The sequence below is a fragment of the Ambystoma mexicanum genome, chromosome 3q, assembly GCF_040938575.1.
Source record: "Ambystoma mexicanum isolate Mex_15411 chromosome 3q, UKY_AmexF1_1, whole genome shotgun sequence".
Classification (NCBI taxonomy): Eukaryota; Metazoa; Chordata; class Amphibia; order Caudata; family Ambystomatidae; genus Ambystoma; species Ambystoma mexicanum.
This window is the reverse complement of record NC_090926.1, coordinates 1095157013-1095183502: the sequence shown is the minus strand read 5'-3', so window position 1 is coordinate 1095183502 and position 26490 is coordinate 1095157013. Positions and strand designations below refer to the sequence as shown.

At 44.0% G+C, this 26490-nt stretch overlaps 1 protein-coding gene across 1 annotated transcript in view; it reads left to right on the top strand.

Moving 5' to 3' along the window:
- The window catches only part of LOC138447637 (zinc finger protein 35-like), a 79574-nt gene extending 53675 nt beyond the window's left edge, over positions 1-25899 (top strand). Inside the window, exon 3 of the mRNA XM_069603844.1 lies at positions 22499-25899. Coding sequence (XP_069459945.1) covers positions 22499-24375 — 1877 coding nt within the window. The 3' untranslated portion in view covers positions 24376-25899. The remainder of the gene's footprint in view (positions 1-22498) is intronic.
- The last annotated feature ends 591 nt before the right edge of the window (positions 25900-26490 follow it).

The following is a 26490-nucleotide window of genomic DNA, read 5'->3' as shown; positions in this document are numbered from 1 at the left end:
CAGAGGGAAATTCCCATATATGGGCAAGTGGAAACAAACTCTAGACCGACAAATATTGATGGAAGAATGGGAGACTTTGTGGGACAATCTACTGAATCCATCCACTTACGGCAGATCTGGTATAATATTCATACTCAATGGTACTATAGCCCAGAGAGGCTTAGAATAGTTCCCAGGCCCATTATCCACCTGTTGGTGGGGTTGTAAAGGGACAGGAGATTGGCTTAATATTTGGTGGTATGGTGCAGGTGGTGTTAGGGAAAGACACCCCTCTGGGAAAAGTGGAATTCATGCCGGGCTTATGGACAAAAGATAAGGCACCACAAGGGAAGGCATGTTTTAAGGCTTGCATGATTTTAATATTGACGGTCCAGTTGGTCATAGCTCGCAATTGGAAGAAGACCTCTCCTATACAACATGAATGGTTGAGTACATTTTGGAATATTCTCGCTATGGAATGGGCCACCTATAATTTTCAAGGGGACCATCAAAAATTCAGGACAGAGTTTGGTGTCCTATTGGATTATGTACGAGACTACTACCAGATTCAACTATGCCTGCAGAACATTAGGATTTTGTACATTACCTAATATCTTCCACCAAAGGGAGAAGGTGTGTAGATCTTAACAGTCCCATCGGACATCACACAGCATGACAGCTCAGGGGTGACGGGGGTGGACACAGGGTGGTTGGTTGGTTAGGGTGCAGGGCTTTTATTCTTGTTTTTTTTGTGTTCCTCTGTAAAATTTGCAAAACTTAAATTAAAAATACTTAAAAAAAAACAAAACCTAAAATGCTATCTATTGATTCAGCTATTGGGAGCAATTAGTGACCCAAAACAATAATACATTTGCATGATATATACAATATAGAGCGTTTAATTACAGTAGAGATGGGAAGGGTGGTAATATTGGGGGCAGTATTACTATCCTGTGAAACTTGGAAAATCATTTCAGTGATACAAATGGTTTTTAGGGCAATGCTGAAGCCCTAGATAATTGTTCTTGTAGTATAGCGAATAGTACTTGAGGGGAGGGGGGCTAAAGAACAGAAGTGGGAGGCAGACTCAGAGGGTGGGCACATAAAGGTTGAGGATGGCTTCAGAACATAGTGTATTCATAAGGATATAACCCTATATAAAGTTTGCATACTTTTGAACACCTGAAGGATCATTTTGAAGAGTGACCTATGTTTCATGAGTTGATTGGTGGGAGTCGGAAAGAGAGAAAGGCAGGTTGAATAGCATGCAGGTGGCAAGATTGAATCGTTTTTGACAGGGTGGAATAGCGGGGAGGACTGATGATGAACCTGTAGCTTATATCTAGTGTGCTACTGTGCTGTGGTGTTCCATTCAGTTGAGTGCAAATTTGGGTTCTTGTTCAGTAGAAAGTGAGGCGGGGTGGTTTTCGCATATATTGAGTTTTGCCTGGCTGCAGTAGTCCTATCCGTAAGAAACTATGGTAGTTTAATTTCACGATCAAAGAGTACCCTAGGTTGTAAACATAAGAGCAGAAAGTAAGGCAACTCCCTCTTTTCAAGAGTTAAACATTTTCTAATGGAGTGTCATCCAGTGACGGATGGCAGAGGGAAGGTTTGAGATGTTTGTGGATAATTTAGAGGTGAAGTTTAAGATGATTAGGTATCATCTACAAAACAAGTGCTAATGGAAACTGAAAGAGAAGGTGAGCTTGCCAACAGAGTTGGTGTAAATTACGAAGATGTGGGGGCAATGACTGTTCCTTGGGGAAATCCCACTGGGGAAGGAGTATTAGATGATGTATCCATTCCAGAAGATTATGAAGGATCAGCTGGAGGGGAAGGGGTTATCCATTTGAGGACATTGTCCTGGAAGCCTCAGAGCGAGAGAGAGGGGAATGCTAGTGTTTGGGAAGGGTGGAGGGGTGGCCAGATGTGTCAAACGAAGCAAAGAGATCGAGATTGGAATGGATTAAGTAGAGTTTAGCATGGAGAGCAATACAATGGAGATGGAGTCGTGGGGCAGGGTGTCCATTGAGTGTTTGCTGCAGAATCCTAACTGAAGGGCCTCTTATAAGTTGTTGCACTCCAGGTGGTATGTCATCCGTTTAAACGCCACATGTTCAATGACTTTGGAGTAGTGGAGCAAGCCTGAGACTGGCATGCATTTGGAATATTGTCCTAGGATAGGATATATAGTACTGGTGACATTAGTTGGTTGGAGGTTGGGTCAAGCGTGGCATCAGAAATGCAATCCTGCATTGTCAACGTTATCTGGTTACAATATACTCAGACCTCTTGGTGTTTCTGAGTAAGCTAGATATTTCTTTACTACCAATTGTAATAATAGAAATGGGAATTATTACCCCGTTTAAAAAAGAAAAGAACATTTCTTGACACTTGGTCCGAGCATTTTACAGATCCCAAATGTAGAAAGCACTTTCATTTTGACAAAGCAATAATTTTCAGTCTTCTTTCTGCTTCTGTTTATAGTTTAACATGTGGAAAGGGTTTTGAACATCTAAACATGGTTATGATATTTACATTGTTATGATTTTCAATTTCGAAACAGACATGGTTTTAGGAAGTGAAACCACACAATAACAGGGGTTCTTAACAATTTGATTAGCAGGAGCTAAAGCCTGCTCCTGGCTTTTTGACATCGCCTTGTAATCAGGAGCGATCGCTGTAGAACCCTGAGGTATACAATAGCGTACTGCAAATTTAGCACGCTTACCTGGGTTTGAGTCGCTCTTGGTCAACATCCATTCCGGGCCATAGCAACAACCTGCAAAAGAGAGGAAACACAGATTGGCACACGAAAAGTCAAGAATGCGCCGCGTGCTACGCATTACTCACTGCTTACTACTCTCGCAGCCAACATCCATTCTGGGAAATTGCAGCGTCCTGCAAGAAAAAGACAGGTCAGCACAAGAAAAGCGAGATAGCGCAGCACATCTTACCATCTCCTGCTTAGCCCCAAGCCGCACGACATCACTGAGCTCTTCCTGCGCCTAGAGGAAGAAAGAAAGACATTAACAGGGGCAATTGGAAAGAAAAGGACAAACTGTAAAAGCCAGCAAACCTACGTTGACAGACTGGAGTCACAGCAGATCTTGACTCTTAGGGCCTGCACCAGTGAAGCAACTAGGTCGCGGTGCGCCCACATCGACAATGCACCCCTGCATCAAGAGGCAGGACGGAGAGCGTATCATACAAGAAAGCAAGGTGAGGAGAGAACTAAGGGGAACGTTGGGTCCACAAGGGAAGTGGGATCCAAGCAACAAGAGAGTAAAATTAAACCCGAAATTCCTGTATTTCAGGCCTGATCCTCAGCCGAACATAATCCAAGGGAGGGGTTGGAGATCACAAGTGGTCCAGTCAGGCTGAGTTTCGTCCCCGTGGATATCAGGTGAGCGTTACAGAACGCGAAGCCTTTAATACCTTAATCCACCTGGGTGTCATGTAAACGTCCGAAACCAACCAGTTAGCTCAACTGCTGGGGCAGTTACATGCTGAGGTACATTCAGCCAGGCAGGAGACCAACGCTCTGCGGAGGGAATTGATAGTCTAAGGAACGCAATGACGACCTGAGTAGGCAACTTCTCCAGTCACAGGCGGGACAGGCTCCATTACCTGGGAACGTCTCATCAGTGCCAACACCATCAGCCAATCCGGTACAGATAACCCTTCCAGGTGCAGTTCCGTTGGCCCCACCTGAACGATTCATGTGAGACCCCAAGAAGTATGCAACTTTTATGAACCAATGTCGCCTCCATTTCTTTTGTAGGCCTTGGGCCTTCCCTAATGACCAGTCACGGGTTGCTTTCGTGCTATCTTATTTGAGTGACAGTGCTGCAGACTGGCCTGTACCCTTTGTTAATCAGGATGATCCTCTGCTACATGACTTCCGGGCCTTTCAGCAGGAGATGGAAAAGCTCTTTGCTCGTCGTACCCATGGACAGGCACTAGACAACAGACATTTGTCCCTTCATCAAGGAAACCAAGACTTATTAACATATATAGCAACCTTCAACAGGCTCGTGGTCGAAGCGGGGTGGCCTGAGGAGAAGAGAAATACGTTATTCCATTGGGGCCTATGGGGGGAGCTAAAATATGTTCTTGCTCAAATGGTCGACCCATCAAAAGACTGTGCAGAGTTCATTAATCTTGTTGTTCAGCTAGTTCATAGGTTGCAAGACCGAAGAGCAGATTGGAGTAGACTGGACACCCGCCCTATGTACATACGATCAAAGGACAATGCCCCACGAGCAACAGAAAGTTTGGTGGAACCAATGCAGATAGGAGGGGTAAGGGCCCCTCTAACCAAGGCTGAAAGGGACAAGAGAAGACAGCAGCAGTTATGTTTATACTGCGGAAAATCAGGCCATTTCCTTAAAGGGTGTCCAGTGAGGCCGCCAAGGAGAACCGTAGGAGCCACTGACAAAGAAGACGCGAACAAGGAGTCGAAAAACGACCAAGCCCGGCAAATGTAGGGGTCCATTTGTCGAGCGAAGAAGGTGAACTACAGACCTCCCATTTTGCCTTGCCAGTGATCTTGATCAACCACCAAAAACCATCTCTGATGCATCCCGTGGAAGCATACATAGACAGCGGAGCAGTGGGGAACTATGTGGACCAGGATCTCGCAGCAAAGATGGGGCTTCCTCTATGCCCTAAGTCGACCACTGAAACAGTCCCCACCGTTGATGGTACGGAAATAGTTTCCGGTCCAGTTTCCCAATGCACAGCAGACTTAACCCTTCTGTGCCAGGATGGACACCGGGAATCTATTGCTTTCGACCTCATCAAGGCGCCCCAGTTTAGGTTGATTTTAGGGATGCCGTGGTTGGTAGCTCACAATCCTCGAATAGATTGGCGTACAAAGGAGTTGACCTTCTCTGAAAGTTGTACTCGCACTTGTTACCACAAAGAAAAACAGCCAACAGATACAAGTATCTCTGCTCATGGAACAGCGGCAGTAATTCTGGATGTAACCGGTACCCTACCAAGTGAATACCAGGACTTTCAAGATGTATTTCAGAAAGAACAAGCTAATACCTTACCGCTGCACAGGCCATATGATTGCCAGAGCGACCTGGTACCTGGTGCACAAATCCCTTGTGGTCGAATCTATGCACTCACCGAACCAGAAATCCAACATTTGAAGGCCTATTTAGATCAATACCTGGCAAATGGTTTCATCCGCCCTTCGAAGTTACCAGCAGCATCTCCTCTGTTCTTTGTGCCGAAGAAGGAAGGAGATTTGAGGACTTGCATCGACTACCGCGCATTAAACCAAATTTCCATAAAGAACCGCTACCCCCTACTGCTTATTCCGGAACTGTTAGATCAAGTCAAAGATGCCCAAATCTACACTTAATTGGACCTTAGAGGAGCATACCATCTCGTCCGAGTGAAAAAGGGTGACGAATGGAAGACTGCCTTTCGTACCAAATATGGCCTATACAAATACCAGGTAATGCCCTTTGGGCTTTGCAACGCTCCCGCTGCATTTCAATTCTTCATGAACAATGTCTTGAAGGAACTAATCTACGTCTTGGCCCTAGTCTATATTGACGATATCCTGGTATATTCAGCTTCAAAACAAGACCACGTCAAGCATGTCCGCTCCGTTCTTACAAAACTCGGCCAACATCAACTCTATGCCAAACTCGAGAAATGCTCATTTCATGTCACCGAAGTGGAGTCCCTTGGTTTCGTCCTCACCCCAAAAGGAATCCGAATGGACATGCACAGGTCGATGCCATTCTAAACTGGCCGTCGCCAAGTTCGTTCAAAGGAATCCAGAGCATGTTGGGTTTTGCAAACTTCTACCGCCGATTCATCCCAGGGTTTTCTCAAACAGTGCACCCGATCACATCACTATTAAGAAAAAGAATAAGAAATTCCAATGGACAGAAGAAGCAGAAAAGGTCTTCCAAGAACTCAAGGTGAGGTTCACTTCCACCCCGATCCTACGACATCCTCGCCCAGATCTTCCTTATGTGGTAGAAACGGACACCTCAAGCATGGCAATGGGAGCTGTTCTCTCGCAAAGGGACTCAAAAACCGGTCAATTGCACCCTGTAGCCTTCTGGTCACGTAAATTCCCATCACCTGAACTCAATTACACTATCACGGATAAAGAGCGTCTAGCCATCAAGTCAGCCTTCAAAGCCTGCCAACATTATCTCCTCGGGGCAAGGCATACAATCACCGTAATAACTGACCATCGAAATCTACAATACCTAAAAACTGCGAAGTCTCAATCCTCAACCACTACGCTGGGCCCTTTTCTTCGCGGAGTATGATTACGTGATCACGTTTCGACTAGGGGTCAGGGGGTCAAAAACGGAAAGGCTGATGCCCTTTCCCTTATGGGTATTGATGAGCAGGTATGAACGACCCCCGATCCACTGGCCATCATCCCTAGTGACAAGCTCCTGGGCATTATGACAACAATGACTCAGAGTGAACTACAAGAAGAGATCCAACATTTGAGTCCTGAGCTGTTACAACAATAGAATACACAAGGAGAACACTATACAATTGGGGACCAACTACCATATTTCAGGAACCATTTATTTTTGCCAAAAAAAACTACAGGAACAGGTCATCTCTAGGTATCACGACTCTTTAATTGAGGGTCACCCTTGAATTGCTAAGACTCTAGCCAAGGTAAAACAAAGCTACTGGTGGCCCACGTGGCGTAAGGACGTTCTGCGGCGTGTGTGCGCAAAATAAATCATCAAAACCAGCTGGACTCCTTAGACCATTGAAAATTCCGCCGGTAGCCTGGCATACATTACCTCTCTACTTCATCACCGATTTACCACCCAGTCAGGGTTTCAATACCATTCTAGTAGTCAGACTTATTTTCAAAAATGACATACTTCCTTCCATTTAAAGGTCTCCCAAATGCATCTAGCCTGGCAAAGGTATTTCTTGAACATATCGTACGGCTCCATGGATTTCCTTCGTTACTGATCTCAGACCGAGGTACCCAATTTGTGTCCAACTTCTGGAGGAAATGCTGTTCTATGGCCCAAATCTATATCCGACTATCCACTAACGACCATCCCCAAACGGATGGCCAAACAGAAAGAACAAACCAAACACTCGAGCAGTGCCTACGCTGTATGCTACATCAAGTGGAAGAAAGTTGGAAAGACTTGCTGTGGATAGCTGAATATGCCTATAATAATTCTTCACATACCATTACGGGGCAGACTCCTTTTTGTACAATATACGGCAGACATCCACGCACTTAAGAACTAGATGTTCCTACTACCCCGGAAATGCCAGCAATTAAGACCTTACACACGATTATCTCTCAGACCTTCAAAAAGACAGTCGAACATTTACACCAAGCTAAGGACCGCCAAAAGAAATGCGCTGACCAGCGTCGTGGAAAGGCTCCCAATTACCGGGTTGGAGACTAAGTCTGGTTGGCATTGAAACATGTGCCCATAAAAGGAACCCGGATATTTCAGCCACGATATTTAGGTCCTTTTTACCATCGAATCTGTGATAAATCCAGTAGCTGTTAAACTCATCATCCAACATGCAAATCCACCCTGTGTTCCATGTATCTCTTCTGAAACCTGTCCAACCTAGAACTCGTTTTACAACACCATCCAAGCCAGTAATGATCAATGGAGAACCGGAATTTGAGGTTACGTACATTCTGGACTCAAAGTATGTCAGATCTAAACTATATTATCTAGTAGACTGGAGAGGGTATGGCCCGCAGGACAGAACATGGGAACCTTGCGATTATGTCCATGCACCACATTTGATAAGGCGGTTCCATCAAAATCATCCCACCAAGCCAGGACCAGACAGAAGAACTACCCTGAGGGGGGGCCTTGGAGCGGGTGTGGGGGGAGTGCTGTCATGACCCCTGGCCCTAATGGGCAAGGCATTGGGGCTAGGCTACGACCCGCCATCATGGCCTTAAAGGCCTTGTCATCTCATCCAAGACTCTCCTGGAGTCAGTCCTGGCGCCAGGCTCATATATAAAGTAAGGAAGGCTTGAGAACTGGACTTGTTGATGAACTTTTGTACAATATGGATGCCCCCGCATAGCTCAGTGATTAACCGTGCTATGCGGTCTAGTGTTTTAGATGTGGTCAGGCCTGGGATACCGCGGGGCTATATAAACCACGCCCAGGCAGAGGAACATGCTTCGCATTACTCTGCGCTCTGCAACGTGATGCTCACCACGTTCTGGTCGGATCTTCGCCTGCCTTCCCGGAGCCACGTACCTGAAAGAACAAGAACACCATCAGAATGACACTTACCTGTGAGTGAATCCTGCAAGAGTCCAAGGGAGGGGTTGGAGATCGCAAGTGGTCCAGTCAGGCTGAGTGGCGTCCCCATGGATATCAGGTGAGCGTTACACTCCCATGTAAGATGCAAAATATAACATTTTCCCAAATTACATGTCAAGAACAAAGTTATGGCAGAAAAAGTCACGAGTCCACAGCGCTTATACAGTGATTAAGAAAATAAACATCAAGGCTGCGGGTATCTTGGCGGTGTGGGTGTACTGCCAATACACATCCACAGGAATAGTTGAAGAAAAACAAAGATGTTCCCAGTCTCACTGCGCCAAGAAATTATAATTAGTTGTTTGTGCAAAGAAAAGCCTTTATTGTTTGTGCGAAGAGAAGCCTGACACGTGTTTCAAGCTGTGTACAGCTTTTCATCAGAGGCTTAGGTTGCAGCAATAAGAACTCCACATTTAGAGTAGGACATTGCCGGCAATGGTAACACGAGTAGACTGAAACAAGCGGTCATTGAGCTTTCCGCAACTGCGAGGCATTTTGAGAACTGTATCTGGCATTGTCCTACTCTAAATGTGGAGTTCCTATTGCTGCAACCTAAGCCTCTGATGAAAAGCTGTACACCGCTTGAAACACGTGTCAGGCTTCTCTTCGCACAAACAATAAAGGCTTTTCTTTGCCCAAACACCTAATTATAATTTCTTGGCGCAGTGAGACTGGGAACATCTTTGTTTTTCTCCCATTTTACATGTTCCATTATTATTTTGTTGTCTACTAGATCCTAATGCTCACGTATACACATTCCTAAAACACAGAGAATGGATGTCCCTGAGGTAGGTTTGTTTGGAACCAGTTGAAAACCAGTTGGGTAGATGTTGGTTCCTATCCAAACAGGATGTCGTAGGCTATAGCTAGGAGCTAAATGACTCTTAACTCTCACCAATTAAACCCTGCAAGGTAGCTACTAAAAATATAGAGAAAAACAAAATGGTGTTGGTCTTGCATGTGCTGTCTCTGTCCATTGAAATTAAAATACTACTTTTTCAAATAGAACATCGTACTGAATGCCCAATGTTGAATTAGAGACACATGTGTTTAAATTTTAACTTTTGAGAATCATAGCTGACATTAATATAGGGACCATGTCTGTCTTAAATATTTTAAGTGAAATATAATAAAAGTGGGAATAAGACTGAAAAGGATTCCTTAGTAAATTTGACAATAGGATTAAAATGACTCTGGTGGACAGTGATAGATATACACTGTGTCCTTACTGCAGAAATGTTAATGAGACTCTTGTTTCCCGATATCTAGTGAGTACAAGAACAATATGTATCCTAGTCAGACTGTATCCTATGTGTCCAATTTAGATTTTTATGCAAATGTCTTCTTGTTTATGTTGTACATAACCAATAACCATGTAGAAAAACACGTTTGCTGACCTTAAAGATTGAGTTCCCTCATGGGCCCCTATGTGTTGTAGTCGGGCGGACGGCACGGAACTCAAATGGTTAACTGTCATGAGAACGCTTCCATGTGAATAAAGGAATTTGTATTTTGTGTATCTTATTGCTTTCATTTTTGAGAGACAAGCAAAAAGGCAACCACAATGACCCCACAGTGATTTACTATGAAAGAAAGAAAGATATTGTCACTGTGTGGTGCCAATTGCGCTGCATAGAATCAGGTCTGCCAACACAAAGGTTAACTTGTTTTCTGTGAAGAATAGCGATTGTGTTCCATTGAATGTCTACTGAATGAAAATAATCTATAGTTCTCACTTCATTATGTCCTCTTGATGTGGCTTTTATTTTAACTCGTAATACTCATAACTCAGTAACAATTTTGTATTAATGAAATTGGTTTAGCGATTGAGAAATCTAGATTTGATAGCCTTAACTTTATTTTTTAAATTCTTTTGTATATGGTTAAAGAAACTTCAACCTTTACAATACCAGAGTAAAAAAGTAAGTTTAATCCAAATATCAATGCATTTCTTGAAATCATCAAATTAATTTACACCATAAGCATTGTTTTACAATAATACATTATTAAAATACACTTCATGTTCTACCAAACCCTAAAAAAAAAGTTAATAAAAAGGCATATAAAACTGGCATGGTGCTCAGAGGTAGACAGACACAAGGATACACGTTTCGAAAACCTTTATTTATAAAAATGGGTTTTGAAGAATGCCTAACTTGCCCTAATAAATGGGAGTAGTCTCGACCATGAAAATAAAGAAGAAAGAATAGTCCAAAAGTCTGTCTTTCAAAAGCAAAGAATCTGTCTGTGTCAAACCTATGCTTGCCTTCATGCTCTAACTTAACAATGTGTAGAGTATTGGATAAAGTACATGTGTCTCTAAAATCAGGATGGTCATAGTTTCTTCTCAACTCTCCTTCCCCAACCATGAATCACTCGTCATCTCCAATAGTTCAGTTAGTTCCAAATAATTCACAAAAAGGCAGTTCAATAGTTTTCTTACTCGGCACAGTTCATGTACTTCTCCAGCATGGAGTCTGGCATGGATTCACATGCTCATGAATATTCGCCATTGTCAGGCTGGGAATCCTCGGTTAAAGAAAACAGTTTCACTTTCACTTAAAAACTATATTTCTCGTCTAAACCAATCACTGTTCCCTGGGTCATACTGCCACCATCCAATGACAGTCCTATCCCTAAGCCTCTCCTCTGGCAGCCATCTTCAGATTGTTACTGCACGCTTCAGTGTTGGGAGTCCTCGAGTTTGCTCTCAGAGCTATTTGTATGTTTTTCCGTGTTTCCGACCGAAACAGTTTTATTTTTGTTTAAAAGAAGCCCTTGCGCTCCTTTCTTCATTTGCCGACAGCAGGGACCTGTTGCCTGTGAAGTTCCACTCCCCTAAAGGGCAAAAATAAATCAAAGATTCTACAAGGCCTCTTGGGTCTACTTCTCGCCCTCCGACCATGACCGAGAAGGAGGGAAGGTCCCTCTTCAGGGCTTGCATCAAACGCCGGCTACAGAATGTTTGTGGAGGACAAGCACCTTCAATGCCTCTACTGCCTGCACCCGGACCACAAGAAAGTAGAGTGTGAGGTATGCCTTGATATCTTCAAGAAAACGACGGACGGGCATTGTAGGCTGGTGGCATTTGCTCAACGCCAAACCTCTGACTCGTGCTCCGAGTAGGGTAATGCCTCACCCAGGACCAGCCGGTCCGAGGAGCAGTCTGCGAAGTCCTTTAAGGCCACCTCATCCGTGGGAGCGGAAAATCCAAGTCCGCCGGGTTCGCTGCGGAAGCGGGTCCCAAAGTAGATGGGGCACGATCAGCCAGCAGCTCCATTGCCAGCCTACCATTAAGACCGCTTCAAAGAGGAAATCATCCACCCCGGCTAAAATATGTGAGAAATCCGAGAAGCCGCAGATGGAGGAGAAGGCTGCTGCGCAGTTCAAGCAGGTTCAACCGGCACAGGCAAAGACCATGTCAGCGACTCTGTTGACGGCTACTACCACAGCAGCTAAGGGCTCTGATCCTACGAGGGTAGCTCCCACGGCTCGGTGTCCCTGCCCCAAGGCGCAACACTGCCAGAAGGTGTGATACCAGCCCAGGCCCGGTTGAAGACCCTGCAGGGGGGAAAAAAGAGGGGGTAGAGGATGCCATGCAACAACCCTCCCAGGCCGTTGCCCAAACCATGGAGGTCTAATCCACAGACGAAGATAAAGAGTCCTTGCATGCGGTCCATGAGGAGGTTGAAGAGGACGGCGACTAAGGTGCAGGGCCTAATTTTCCTGTTCTGCCAGACCCAGGTCACGGTTCAAGACCCTCAGGATAGAAAAATGTGTCAGTTGAGGCCCCGAAACGGCCCTCCCAGGCCGTCGCCCAGACCATGGAGGTCTCGTCCACGGATAACGGAGATCAAGATTCCTTGCATACGGTCCACAGGGACGTTGACTAGGACGGCTGCGGTGGCCCAGGGCCTAGTTTTCCTGTTCTGCCTTCTCAGCCGAGGGACATTTCCTTGGATGTTCTGTCGACACTGCACACCAAGATCCAGTTGAGGATGCCTCCGGTTCCGATACCTGGGCCCCCCCAAGTCCCTGAAGAGCCTCCAGCAAAGAAGAGGAAGCGTCATCTGACGCCCCCATTTGAGCCTCCTCCACCACTTCAGGCCACCCCCCCACCCCCCAGCAGACCCAGACCCAGACACTGGGACGGATACGGCCAATATGACGGATGATGTCGAAGACCATGCCACAGCGGACGGTGAATCGCTGCATTTCGATGCTCCACCTAAGATTCCCCCACCGGGCAAGGTGGGATCGTTTGATCACCAGGGCCTAAAAACTATTCCAGCTGGTGCCCGAGGAAACCAAGAAGGGGGAGCTTCTTGTATCAAAGGCGCAAGGACAAGAGGAAGACTATCATGGCAGTGCCTTTTCTGGACAATGTTTGGGAGGAGAGCCTGGCCCTCATGAAGAACCTTTGCATGGCTCAAGCCAAACTGAATAGGCTGGAGAAGAAATATAAGGTGCCAGACTCCTCACCCAAGTGCCTGAGGTCGCAGCCATCGCCAGACTCGTGGTGTCGGCGACCGTGAGGAAACGGTCGGCTAACCCGTCTTCGGTCCCTCCGGACAGTGAGGGGGAAAGAAGGTGAATTACACCGCAGCGTCCACTATCCAGGGGGCCATCGCACTGGCAATCCTGGCCAGGTACTACAGAGAATTGTGGTACAAGCTGGGGCCGATCTTGGAGTTCCTCCTGACAATCAGAAGATTGATGCCTTCGCTCTCATCCAGGAAGGGGAAGTGGCGTTGGATCACGCCATCACAGTGGCTTTGGACATCGCTGACACAGAGTTACGGCAAATGGGGAACAGTGTCTGCCTTAATCGACAAGGTTGGATGAAAGCCACTCATTTCCGTCAGGAGGTCCAAGCGAAGGTGCTGGACAATGCCCTTCAATGGAGAGAATCTGTTTGGGAAGGCCGTCAATGAGTCGTCCCAGGCCATCAAGACGGATACAGAGACGGCACGTTCCCTGGGCACTCTCCAGCAGCACTGCTCGTCTTATCGCTCCTCCAGGGGAAAGTCGAACAGGTCCTCGAAAGGATTCTCCACATTGTACTGACAGCCTTCCAGATCCTCAAACCAAGAATCCTACAGAGGGTGTTCCCAGGCCTACAGTAGCGGAGGACAGCATCACCCGCAGGGCAGGGCGCTAGCGCCGAAGCAAGCCTGTCCCAACCGGGACATCAGGCCCCCACTCGTGCACCCGGTGGGAGGCAGGCTGACGAGGTTTGTCAGCGAGTGGAGAAAGATTACCACCGATAGATGGGTGCTAGACGCTCTCACCCAAGGACACACTCTGGAGTTCCAACGCAGGTTTCTGCAGATCCCTCTGGTTCCAGTTCCATGTGTTAAATTTGCAGAAATATTTGCTGTGGTTTCAAAATATTGCGGCACAAATGCTGTGGTTTGGACACCCCTGCAACCCCCCGACCCATTATACCATTTAAGGGGAACGGGGACACCCCCGCTCCTCTTAAATGGTATAATGAGGTACACCTTTACTGGGTCAAGCCACTGCATTTTTGCGTGATTTCTTTGTATAGGCGACATTTTTGCCGCGATTTTATCACTGCATAACCTGGGTCCCCGTCCGGAGCAGCACATGCCTCAGCTTCAGGAAGAGGTACAAGCCATGCTGCAAAAAGGGGCAATGGAGCTGGTTTCCTAACTGCTCTCGGGCTCCAGAATCTATTCCAGATACTTTCTAGTCAGACAGAAGACCGGGGGATGTCGTTCTACATGGAGGACGCCTATTTTCACATCCCCATTCAAAAGAAACATTGGACGTTTCGTAGTGCAGGGACAGCACTACCAGTTCAAGGCCCTACCTATCGGCTTGAAGTCGGGCCCAACAGTGAATGCCTGGCACCAATGGCTGCCCATCTCCGTCTACAGGGCATACATTTATGCCCGTACCTAAACGACTAGCTGATTCACGCCCGCTCGTGGGCGCTGGCCGTCAGACACACGTAACTGACCGTCTGGCTACTGACGGATTTGGTATTCTCTTCAACTACCCGAAGTCCTGCTTGACGCCATTGCATAACTCGCTGTTCCTAGGTGCCAGACTCAGTACAGTGTCTTGTCTGGCGTTGCCCTCGGAGGAGAGGCTAGCAGCCATTCAAGGTGCAACAGCTGTCGTCAACGAAGATGGCCACGGTGCGTGCCATCAAGTCGTTACTGGGGATGATGTCGTCTTGCATCTATCTACCTCGTACATCTCTGCAGGTTGCAGATGCGACCCCTACAGAATCCGCTGGATTCGGGCGTCCGGAAGATTCACGGGCAAGCTCTCTATGAACACAGAGTTCCGTCAGGCGATAGGATGGTGGGACGTCTGCTCCAACATCGCCCAAGGCATGAGTCTTCAAAACCCCTCCATACAAGGAGACTGGCATGTATTTTTTATTATTCATGAGCATATGAATCCATGCCAGACCCCATGCTGGAGAAGGTTTAAGTTACTTGTAACTGCTGTTCTCCAGCATGTGTCTGGCATGGATTCAAATGCGAACCCTCACTCTGACCCCTCTGTGGCTCTTCTTGGTCATACTGCCACTTTATGTGCTTAACAAATCTGAAGATTTCTGCCAGAGGAAGGGCTTAGGGAGAGGACTGTCATTGGATGGAGGTAGTATGGCCTAGAGGACAGTGATTGGTTTAGAGGAGAAATACAGTTGTTAAGTGAAACTGTTTTTCCTTTTACCGAGGATCCCCAGCCTGACGACGTGGAAAATTCAAGAGAATGTGATTCCATGCTGGAGAATAATAGTTACAGGTAAGTAACTTGAGCCTTCTCTCGGTCTTCCCTTGCCTGATTCAATGCTTTCTAGTATAACACAGTTCTACTTTAACAATGTTCCTGGGTGGATCTTTCTGGCTTTCCTCACCAGAGCTTAGACCCTCTTTACTCATTAACTTTCAACTCTAGTATTTTACATTACAATATTTCATCATCTTGATAAACATGGTTCCCTTGCCCAATCTTCCTACTTTCCACATGCGGTTTATGTCGAATACGGCACAGCTTAACTTAATCCCATGCCTGACCACTCTGATATTGTTGCATGCTGGTTAACTTATTTCTTATACTCTTAATCTTTCCTCAAGCATGCCTTCTAGCACCACAACAAGTTTTACTTCCTTGTCTCTGTCTCAAATGTGTTTTTTAAGCACCCCAACAAGTTCCACTTTCTAGTCCATTCATTTAATCACTCACTTCCGTTTCATCCGATCCCCATCGGGATCTTGTTTCACTCAATATTATCTTCCGTAGCATTTCCCCGTCGGCTTTCACTTTCATTAACTTTGTTCAACTCGCTTTTCACCTCAGCGATACTTTGTTTAACTTTTGCATTTCACAAAGACTTTCGACAATGCAGTAATCCACAGGACCAATCTGTTACTTTGTTTCATCACAGTTCAAAACAATCTAAGCTTTCTTTCAACGCGTCGTGCTTCTTACGCGTAACCTTGCTTGCAACTTTGTAATCATTTATGTTGTTACAAACTGGGCTCTCTCATCACTTTGAACTAACCCGGCTGTACATTATGACATGTCCTTTACGATTCTTTCATCCGATGTCAGGGTCTCTTCCCCTACTGCTCCTCAGACCCTCCTGGGTGGCTTTGCTGTCGCAGGGAAATAGGCAATCTCTTGGAACTACATTTGGAGTGATTAACCAACTTTTTGGAGACAAGTCTTCCTCGACACGCTTTCTCCTGCTTCAACCTGCAGCCTTGTAGTGTGTCTGCCTCCCATTCCCTCAAGCCTAGCTCTCAATAGCCTCTGCTCAGCTGCTCACGATGTCGCCTGCTCTCTTTCTCAAAGAGAAAAGACTTGCCTTTGCCTACCCGTCCTTTATTTGTGAATCTGGGTTCCACCTTTTATACTTAAGTTTCTCAATTAGATTCATGTGTTTGTGATTGTAGCTAACTGCCTGCCCTCGCCTGCCCTCATTAGAGGCACATTCATAAAAGGAGAAAGTCCTTTTGAGCGTATGTGTTCCATTTTAATGTTATTAAGATGGGAGAAGCATTGAGGGCTCTGGGGAAACCAGGGATCTGGCTGACAGGCTGAAGGGAGGTCAGGTAGGGGGTTGTTTGAAAGGGGGATACCATGACTCACCCTCGGGTAATCTCTCCCCATTCGACCCTCCACCCAGGTAATCCTTCCTCGCTAGTCCTCCCTTAGGGTCGGGATCGAAAAGCAATGGCCCTCCCCTGGCCACCTGTTTGGAAGATCCCTCGGGAGTGGGAAAACATAGGTTTTTCACATGTTCGAATTGAAATTTCATAACTTATCTTTCATTTAAAACACAGGTTCAAACTTCGTAAATAAACAATTACTGCAATACATATTGAGGTAGAAGAACCACCTAGACAGTACAACCAAAATGAATTGCCATCCATAAATGCAACTTGCTTTACAATCTTGCAAAAAAAAGGGTGCTTTGCAATTAGAGCTTCACAGTAAACCAATGTGCTTCATTGTTTACAATTTTGTTTTCTCCCTGCTAAAGCGACATGGGGCATCCTCTAGGAATTGGGGAGCGACGCAGAATTTACCCCATGAGGATTAAATTCCATCTAAATTGACAAAAGTCTTATCTATAATAATGATTCGGTAATTCTTTCAGGTAAGGGGCCACAACCTCCAATTTCTTGCGTTCCCAATTCAGATGTTGCATGGATAGAAACATACGTAATTTACTAATAGTGGAGTCCCAGTCCCACTGGTAAAGGGATTGCTTTACCTGCTCAGGAAACACCTCCAGCTCCGTCTTTACTTTACTTCCACAAGGATCGAATCGCATAGATTTTCCACCGCTACTAAGGTAGTCTTTTTTTTTTTTTTTTCCAAGCAGGGCCCTACTCAGTTCTTCATATAAAGTGTCACTAGCAGCATTTAGTATACTCCTGTACAGAGTTAATAACCTCCATTTTACTCTGACCTGCAGAGACACGAGCCCCATTTCAAAGCGAATTGCCTCAATTGGCAAAGTATTTAACACTCTTAACACCCTGTGCCAAATGATTGCCTATAGCCTTCAACAAAAAAAAAGCTCAAAGCATCCGGGCAGAGAAGCTCTGCCCCCTACACTAATTTTGGGACACCTTACTCCTCTTTAAATTTCAGGGAAGGCTTAGTGAATATCTGCTGTACCTTTTGGTTCATTTTGATCATTTGATTTGACAGGACTAGAGACCTTTGTTTTAACTGCTGTTCCATGTATACCTTGTAAGGTTTAATAGAAATAGCGAAACCCAAATACAGAAAGTTATCTACAAGCATCCATATTTTCTTTTCCAGCCACCATTTGTATTTAAACAGTAAACTGGATGACTTCAGTCGTCTTTGCATTTATTCCAAAAGAATTAACCTCTGCAAATTCAGAAAAAGCACTTAAAAGACTCAGAAGGCCGATTGGGATATGATCAAATAAAAGGAAATCCTCAGCGTAAGACATCCAGGTAATGCCAAACTATCCATTCCCTGGAGGGGCTAATGAAACAGGATCTACATATTCGTCCACATCAGAAACACAAAAGTTAAAGAGGCAGGGGGCTAAAATGCACCGCTGCCTCAAACCTGAACGAGTCTCTCTTTTTCTGGAAAGCTGGCCACTTTGGTCTAATCTAACCTGGATTGAGCTTCTATCATGTAACACAATAATGAATTTCAATAGTCCATCAGGAATTTTCCATTTGGCTAATTTAGACCAAAGGAAATGACGGTAAACTGTCAAACTTGGCAGATAAATCTATTAACCGTGCGAATTGAGTTATATTTACCAGACCATGCAGAGTCCTGAAGGCACCTGGTTATCATCCCATTAAGAATAGCGATGTGTGCTTTTCTAACATTTGTTCAGCCTACCAACATTCATAGTCCAAGACTCCAGTGTGTTAATAAGAGGGATGCAAAGACCTAACCATCCGCATCCAAGATGGTAATAGGGCGGTAATTCTTTGGAACGGTCGTAGCAACATAGATATTACATAAGCAGTATTCTAGGACTCTGAGTATCGTTCACCATGCACAATTTCCCTGAACAGGATATATAAAACTAAGGACCACAAAACCGGGTCCTTCTTAACAAATTATTGGCGGGATTATTGGGGCCGGTACCCTGGAATTACTCTCTTTATGAAGGACTTTCATAACCCTTTCCTGGTCTCCAACTGCCATTTATTGGTGCCAACTACACCACATTTAGCCAAGGACTCCACAGAGCTACTTTCATGAGAATATAGAGACCAAAAATGATCCACCCGATCCTCCTCTGAGACTGCATTTATCTGCCTAGTTACCTGCCCGTGGTAAAACCTATTAATTGTTTCCCAGAAAGCTCCTGTATTTTTGTTCTTTAATGTTCCCAACATATATTCAATGCCCCATTGTAAAATGTGTGCACAGCGGCACTTCAGGTCATTTTTATATCTCATCTTAACCTTCTTTTTCCACCCAATGTTAGTCTCCTTATCAAAAGCGGACCCATCAGTACGTCTTAACTCCAATCTCATTTGCTTCTTCGCCTGTGCAATGTCTTTGTTATACGTAAGAGACAACCAGGGTCATCACGAGTTGGGCGTTAACCCTTAAATGTGGCGGTAACTGTATCACCACCGAATTTAACGGTCCGACCAATCACGAGTCTGGCAGCATTTACCGCCAGCTTCAAGCCGGTGGTAAATGCGCTGTAAAAATTTCAATTTTTGGACGCAATTAGCGCTGTGCTATTAGCCAATGGACCCAATGACCCAGGGTCATCACGAGTTGGGCGTTAACCCTTAAATGTGGCGGTAACTGTATCACCACCGAATTTAACGGTCCGACCAATCACGAGTCTGGCAGCATTTACCGCCAGCTTCAAGCCGGTGGTAAATGCGCTGTAAAAATTTCAATTTTTGGACGCAATTAGCGCTGTGCTATTAGCCAATGGACCCAATGGGAAATGACAGTTAACGCCCAATCCTTGATCTGGCGCTAATAGCGCCAAACCAGTTGGTGGTAACGCAATTAGCGCGGACGGTAATACCTCCGGGTTACCGCCTAACTTGTGATGAGGCCCAATATCTTACATAGACTGCTCAAAGGTCACTAAATTAAAGGTGGAGAGCTTCCATTCATAAGATGTTCTAACCATTAGTTCATTTCTTCAATTGACCCATCATTCCATTTTACACAATTTTTACCACTGTTATTAACGGACGGCCTGTGGCCCCCAACCTCTGTGTCTACCTGGAGATCAAATTCTAGACACGACATATGGTTGTCACTCCAGTCAGCAGGCAATATACACATCCTTCTGCAGTCTTCAAACAAAATTTGATCAACAAAGAAATTATCTAGACCGATTCCCTATGCCATGTTACCTGTCTTAGGATGTCCCCGGGAATAACCATTTTTAACATTTACAAACCCAATGATGACAACATAATAGACCATTTGGCAAATTGATCCATCAAGCCTGATCTGGGGAGACTTAATTGCTTAAGGTCATCAGATTTAATCGAGGGGCAAAACTAATTAAGGTCCTCCACTAACAGGGCCAAACCCTTATGGGCAAGTTTCAGTCTGTAACAATTTGTGCTAAGAAAGTGTCTAACTCAAAATTCCTTCATGCCAATAGATATTAATCAAAAGGATGTAAGAAAACATCCAAGTTCTACTCATCGATAATTCGATAAATAAAGCACCACAAAGGGAGGAGACTAATTGATTGACCGCCAATCCCTGACGATACTTTATAACCACCAGAAGATCTTATGGAGGGGAGGCTTTTTTGAGCCAGTTCAACAAACACAAGATAACCTTCTAATATAGGGCATTTGGTAAGCCAAGTCTCCTGTAAGAAAATAAAGGTATGTAGTCTTAGTTCACGCCTCAATATTAGTTCAAAGGTGAGCATGACCCCCTGTATTCCAAGAGTTTATACTGAAGCTGGGAGAGCCTCTACATGTTTTTCAAAGAACCTTGACAATTTGTTGAACCTCGAATAACCCCCACCAGCCAAGACAATTTTTCTCAGGAAATTTCTGAGAGCGAATATGTTGAGAAAATTGCCTGGGACCCCGACCACTGTGATTTACAAAGACCAATATATTTTTCCCCTCAAACTGATGGACTGTTTGTTATCTGATCCTCCTTTATGCATACGTTCAATTGGTTCAAACCGAAGAGCCCCAGACTCCTTCAAGATTGTATCGAATATCATTTGTGAGACAAAATTTAAAATACATATGTAATTTCTGAAGGGGGTTACAAAACTCAACTCCATCTATGTCCGGGGATGAGATAATTCTCATTACATCATCAAAAAATTTCAATGCCCTACATCTGTTTAAACCAAGTTTAAACCATCAGTACGTCTTAACTCCAATCTCATTTGCTTCTTCGCCTGTGCAATGTCTTTGTCATACGTAAGAGACAACCAGGGTCATCACGAGTTGGGCGTTAACCTTTAAATGTGGCGGTAACTGTATCACCACCGAATTTAACGGTCCGACCAATCGCGAGTCTGGCAGTATTTACCGCCAGCTTCAAGCCGGTGGTAAATGCGCTGTAAAAATGTCAATTTTTGGACGCAATTAGCGCTGCGCTATTAGCCAATGGACCCAATGGGAAATGACAGTTAACGCCCAATCCTTGATCTGGCGCTAATAGAAAAAAATGTCAATGCCCTAGATCTGTTTAAACCAAGTTCCTTCTTATACCAGAAAAAACTGGTGAGCCGCAACTTGTCTACCCGCTGTAGTGGAGTTGAAAGGACCTCTTTCAGCATGTGCGTCTCTGAGCCGCAAAGGGACCCGTTGTACCCCTCCAATCCATCCTCACAGAGTTGTCTACCAAGAGGCCCCCCTCAATATACTATACACCAGAGTTTTAATAACAGAACCAACCTTTAAGTCCTTTGTGACCATTTCTCCTTTAGCATTTACTAGATCCGTACTAGAAGGTGGACCCACTCTAATGCCACACTACAATTGTAGTTACCCATGCTTGCCAATTTCTCAAACAGTGTGCCAGGACCGGCACCTCGTTCAGCACCTGCCGAGGGTGGTCTCTGAAATTGTCATACAGAGATACAAAAGCACTGAGAACAGAGTTCAATGCGGAAAGAGTAGGTAGACAACCTGATCCGTTCATCCATGCCCCGTAAGGCGTGATGTAATTTAGCATCGGCTCACTATTTGACATAAGATCAGTCTGTGCCATTGGAGTACCAGGACAAGACGGAACCAGGATAGGAGAACCCTGACCGGCCAACTGATTTACTGATTTACTGAGTCAGCTTGCCCAAAATCCAAGTCTTTAGATGGTTCCAAGTCCCAGCCAGGTTGACCATAATCTGATCATTAACATGGGAAAAGTCTATTGTCACCGCTGCACAGGATTTGGTGGAGTGTCTGATTTCTGTGCTTGTGCCAAACTTCGGAAACAAGTTGGTAATTTTCTGGCCCGGAATTTGAGTATAAGAGGTAAAACTTTGCAGTATACCATGGTCCTAAAGGACCGACGAGAAGCAATAGGTACTCATAACAAATAAGAGCCCACTTGTTGACCTATCTTATCTGTGAAAATATCTAGTGAATTATTGGTATACTAAATGTTGTATGTATCATTTGTTATGGATTTCTTCCACAATAAACATTTCTACTGCATGGAACAATAAAGGTGTCCTGGGAGATAAAATTATTCATCGTTCTGATCAATTCTGTACCTGAATAATGTTCATTGAACTTTTGTGTTTTGGCAAAACAATACTTGAAACGACTTCTCGGAGGACTTAAATGTGATCCGAAGGTTGCAGGTTTTAATCCCAATAAATTCAGGGTGGATACAAGAAGCAGGAGGGATGTTAGTGGTGGGAGACATTTGAGTTTGACGTTGCACCATTAAAATAGACCCTTCAATTATTTTTCACGCTTTCATAAACTCTTTTAAATAAATTAGCATAATCTGATGTGTTACATTTTCTTTTCAAGTCTACACAAGGTTTTTCAGATCCTCCTGCACTCTGGATCATAGTTTTACCCTATGTCATTCTCATAACAGAAGAATCTATTATTTCTTGATGAAAATACTATATCCCAATGCTTGTATGCCTGTGATATATGCATTAAACAATTGTAACCACACATTTTTTTTTAATTGTCTTTTGACTTGCACAGAAACAGAACTTATGATTAAATCTGAAAAGATTCATGAAGAATGTGATGAAGGTCTGGTAGCCCAAAAGAAAACAGCAAGAAAGTCCAAGGACAATGTTGGTCCGTGTCTTAATGAGACCTGCATGACACAGAACAAATTGACCAGAAAAAAAGGAGAACATCTGAGCAGCAAACCAATCCAAACAACTGGCCGTAAAAGGGACACCAGAAAATCGTCAAGCTGTAAAGGACGACGACGGCGACGAAGCAAAGTAAAAGCTTCATGCACATGCACTGACTGTGGGAAGAATTGCCATCATTTATCAAATCTCATCATCCATCAAAGGGTCCACACAGGAGAGAAACCATTTGCATGCTCTGAATGTAACAAATGCTTCAGTCAGAGAGCAAATCTTATGATTCATAAGCGAACCCACACAGGTGAAAAGCCACATATATGTTTTGAATGTGGAGCCAGTTTCACTCAGTCATCAACTCTGATGAATCATAAGCAAACCCACGCAGGAGGAAAACCATATTCATGTACCCAATGTGGAAAAAGATTTACAATGTTGTTATCATTGAATAGACACCAGAAAATACATACAGGCTATAAACCTTGTACCTGTACTGATTGTGGAAAGAGTTTTAGTCGTTCATCCTACTTGATTATACACAAGCGCATTCACAAAGGAGAAAAACCATATTTATGTTGTGAATGTGGAAAAAGCTTTAGTCAAAAATCACATCTTGTTATTCATCAAAGAGTACATACAGGAGAGAAACCATATAAATGTAAAGAATGTGGTAAAAGTTTCAGTAGCCGAACACATCTTCATGGTCATCAAAGAATACACACGGGTGAAAAACCTTACACATGTACTGAATGTGGGAAAGGTTTCAAACAAAGTGCTCATCTCCGTACTCATCGAAGAACACACACGCATGAAACTCCATATACTTGTACAGTGTGTGGTAAAAGCTGCACTCAGAAGTCTAATTTAATTACCCATCAAAGAACTCACACAGGAGAAAAGCCATTTGCATGTGAATGTGGCAGAACCTTTGTTCAAAAATCTGAACTAGTGGCCCATCGAGGAACGCACTTGAGAGCAAAAAAATCTAATGGTAATGTTGCATCTTCCATAGCAAATCCGAAAGTAAACCATGAAATGGATGGCGGCAACAAAAATAATGAGCTTCAGGAAATGAACTCCTTAGAATCTGAAAACAAGCCAACCCGGAACTGGGACCGAAGGAAGAAAATCGACCTTATGTGGAGCTGTGTTTATGTTGAAATACTATCTGAAAGGAACAAGCTAAGCAGCCATCAAAAAAATGACATGCTAGAAGAAATGTTCAGAAAGAAACAACCCAACATGACTGAGCTCACTAGGAAAAACCTAATCAAACATAAAAACTACATTAAAAATCATAAAATCTTTAACAACACTAGAAGAAAACTTCTCCGGCAAGAAGTATTAGAATATTTGAGAAGAGAAGAGCTGAAAATTCAAGCTTCCAAGCTTGATACCATGAACACTGGTGTAGAGAACAGGACAATTCTGCTATCCACACCTTCAGCAACTAATATAATACACACAGAAATAATAACAAACCTTCCCCCGCATCATGCAACAGCAAGCTTGGGTGAAACAAACTCTTATTCTAACACAGGGGACACAAAGAAGGACATCACAATTCAAAAGAACAGTACAATACATTTGCCTTCTCACCAAGCAACCAACCCAGTAGATGCAGGAATAACTTGTATTATTCCACAAACGCAAGAAACTGAAGCACTTTATGAAACTAAATCATATTTACATATTGGATCTCGTGGGCAAGAAAACATAGAAGAACTGGTAGTTTACCTGGAAGAAGAAACCTACATATAAATTCACACACACTTAAAACTATCCTTTTAAATAAAGCGTGCAAATGCTTATATTCTTTATTTACTAAATAATGTAATAGTGCTATTGATTGATGATGGGGTAGTACTCCAAATAAGAGGTACTAAATAAGTCAAAAACTCGACCTGAAGTCTATGGAATTCTGGAAATCTCAATTCCGGAGTAGTTTACTAACTTTGCAATGTAGGTCTTACTCCTAACCATTGCAATTGGTTAACATGATAAATTTCTCATCTGTTGTGAAAAAGTACTTTAATCGCCTATCTATCAGAATAGCAAGTTGAGACATGAAACTTCTAGAAATTGATTGGTACTCTACTGCCAAATGATTGCCTGAACAGCATCAAAATGTCAACATGAACAGAAATATTAAACAATGAATTGAGATTCAAGGACCTAGTGCTGTCTTCATCAAAATCAGAAAAGGGGGTTGCGGTGTTAATGTCATGACTGAGTTGCTACAAACCTGTTTGGACAAACGAGCAACAGTTGCTTGAAAACACAGCCATCTAGAATACTGGGCCTGTATTAAACCAACTGCAAAGGACACCTGTCCAGTACAAAATGTAATGCTTTATAACAAATAATTAAAGCTGATTTCTATTTGGTATGAGAGGTCATGGAAAGATGATCAAAACATGAAAATCTGAGTATTAGTGGCAGTCAGACTCTGGCTTACCCTGCAAATATAACAAGTAACATACAATTTACAATACATAGACATCTTGCCTTACAAAAAACAGAAATCACACATTTGTGCAGTCCGTCCATATGTACACCAGGGTGCATCTGATAGAACTACCTACAAATATTTGTAAAAATGGTATCCCGAATGCTGAAAAAAAAGCACCCTGAGCAGAGTATTGCAATGATTCTGGAAAGGAAAAAAAGCATGTCCATCTCCGAATCCCTTGAAGAAAAGAGACCTGTTTGGTTTTAACACTATTACACTTGCCTGAAGAATGTAGGATTCACTAGAAATTTGAATAGTATGCAACACAATAATACTGCAGAAGATGTCCTTAGCCAATAAAAAATAAATGTTACCTAATATAGACTGCCATCTAGTTCATTACTGTTACTGGATTTGAAGTAACAAGTCTCATAAGTGATTTATTTAGTTTCATATTAAATAGAGCACAATGTATTTGTTCATAGCAAATATGTCATCCCCAGAGTAGCATAACATTTATTGTTAGGCATCTTCATGGAATTATACCTTGAGTGTGAACAATTTGTTCATGGTTGAATAACAAAAATAAATGATGCAGGCTCCCATGTTCTTGAGGAGAAAAAAAACAATTTCACACACATGCACTTAACTTCATCAAGGCAATGACCTTGCACATGTAAAGTGATTGGATTGTGCAGTCTAGACATTGTGTTTTCGAGTCATAACTGTTCAATATGGCATTGCATATTGTAACAGGAGGTCGCAAGAGAAGGGAGTAATTCATATAAGCAGTCTACCCAACGCAATTAAAGAGGTTGTTGAATTATTTACAAGGCTTGTTTAGGTGTCTCTTTTCATTGTTGAATGTTTTTATGCCGCCAGCGATAATAATTTGTCAATAAGACAGCTGGTAGGTGATGTAGCTGTCTTTTTCCCCAGCAGCAGGAACGGGAGAATTAAATCTTATTCATGATACTACTTGTAAAATGTTGTTAAATAAGCTGTCCTGGACCCACATAGATCATGCCGTGGACTGTTGCACTACTAATTAAATAATCAAATATGCATTGCAGCGATGGGTTTAGCTGTTGATCAATACTTCTTTTCCTCTTATATTTCCAGGCAAGGCTCTACAAAGGGGCAATTGTACTAGTATCACAGTGTCCAACAGAAGGCCAAGCACCGCGAGAGTCCGCGGGCACCGGGAGCGCCGAAAGGTCGGGCTCTTCGGCTGCCAGGCAGGGCGCGACTTCCCCGGCACGTTCAACCACGAGCCAGCGCTCTGGTTCGGGGAAGAGGAAGTCCGAGAACCCGGGTAAGCTGCTGGAGCGGCCCCGGTGGATCTCGAAGGGGGAGCGAGGCGCTGACCCACCCCCCAAGGCGAAGGCCCAGGACGCCCCTAAGGTGGTGAGGGCTTTGATCCA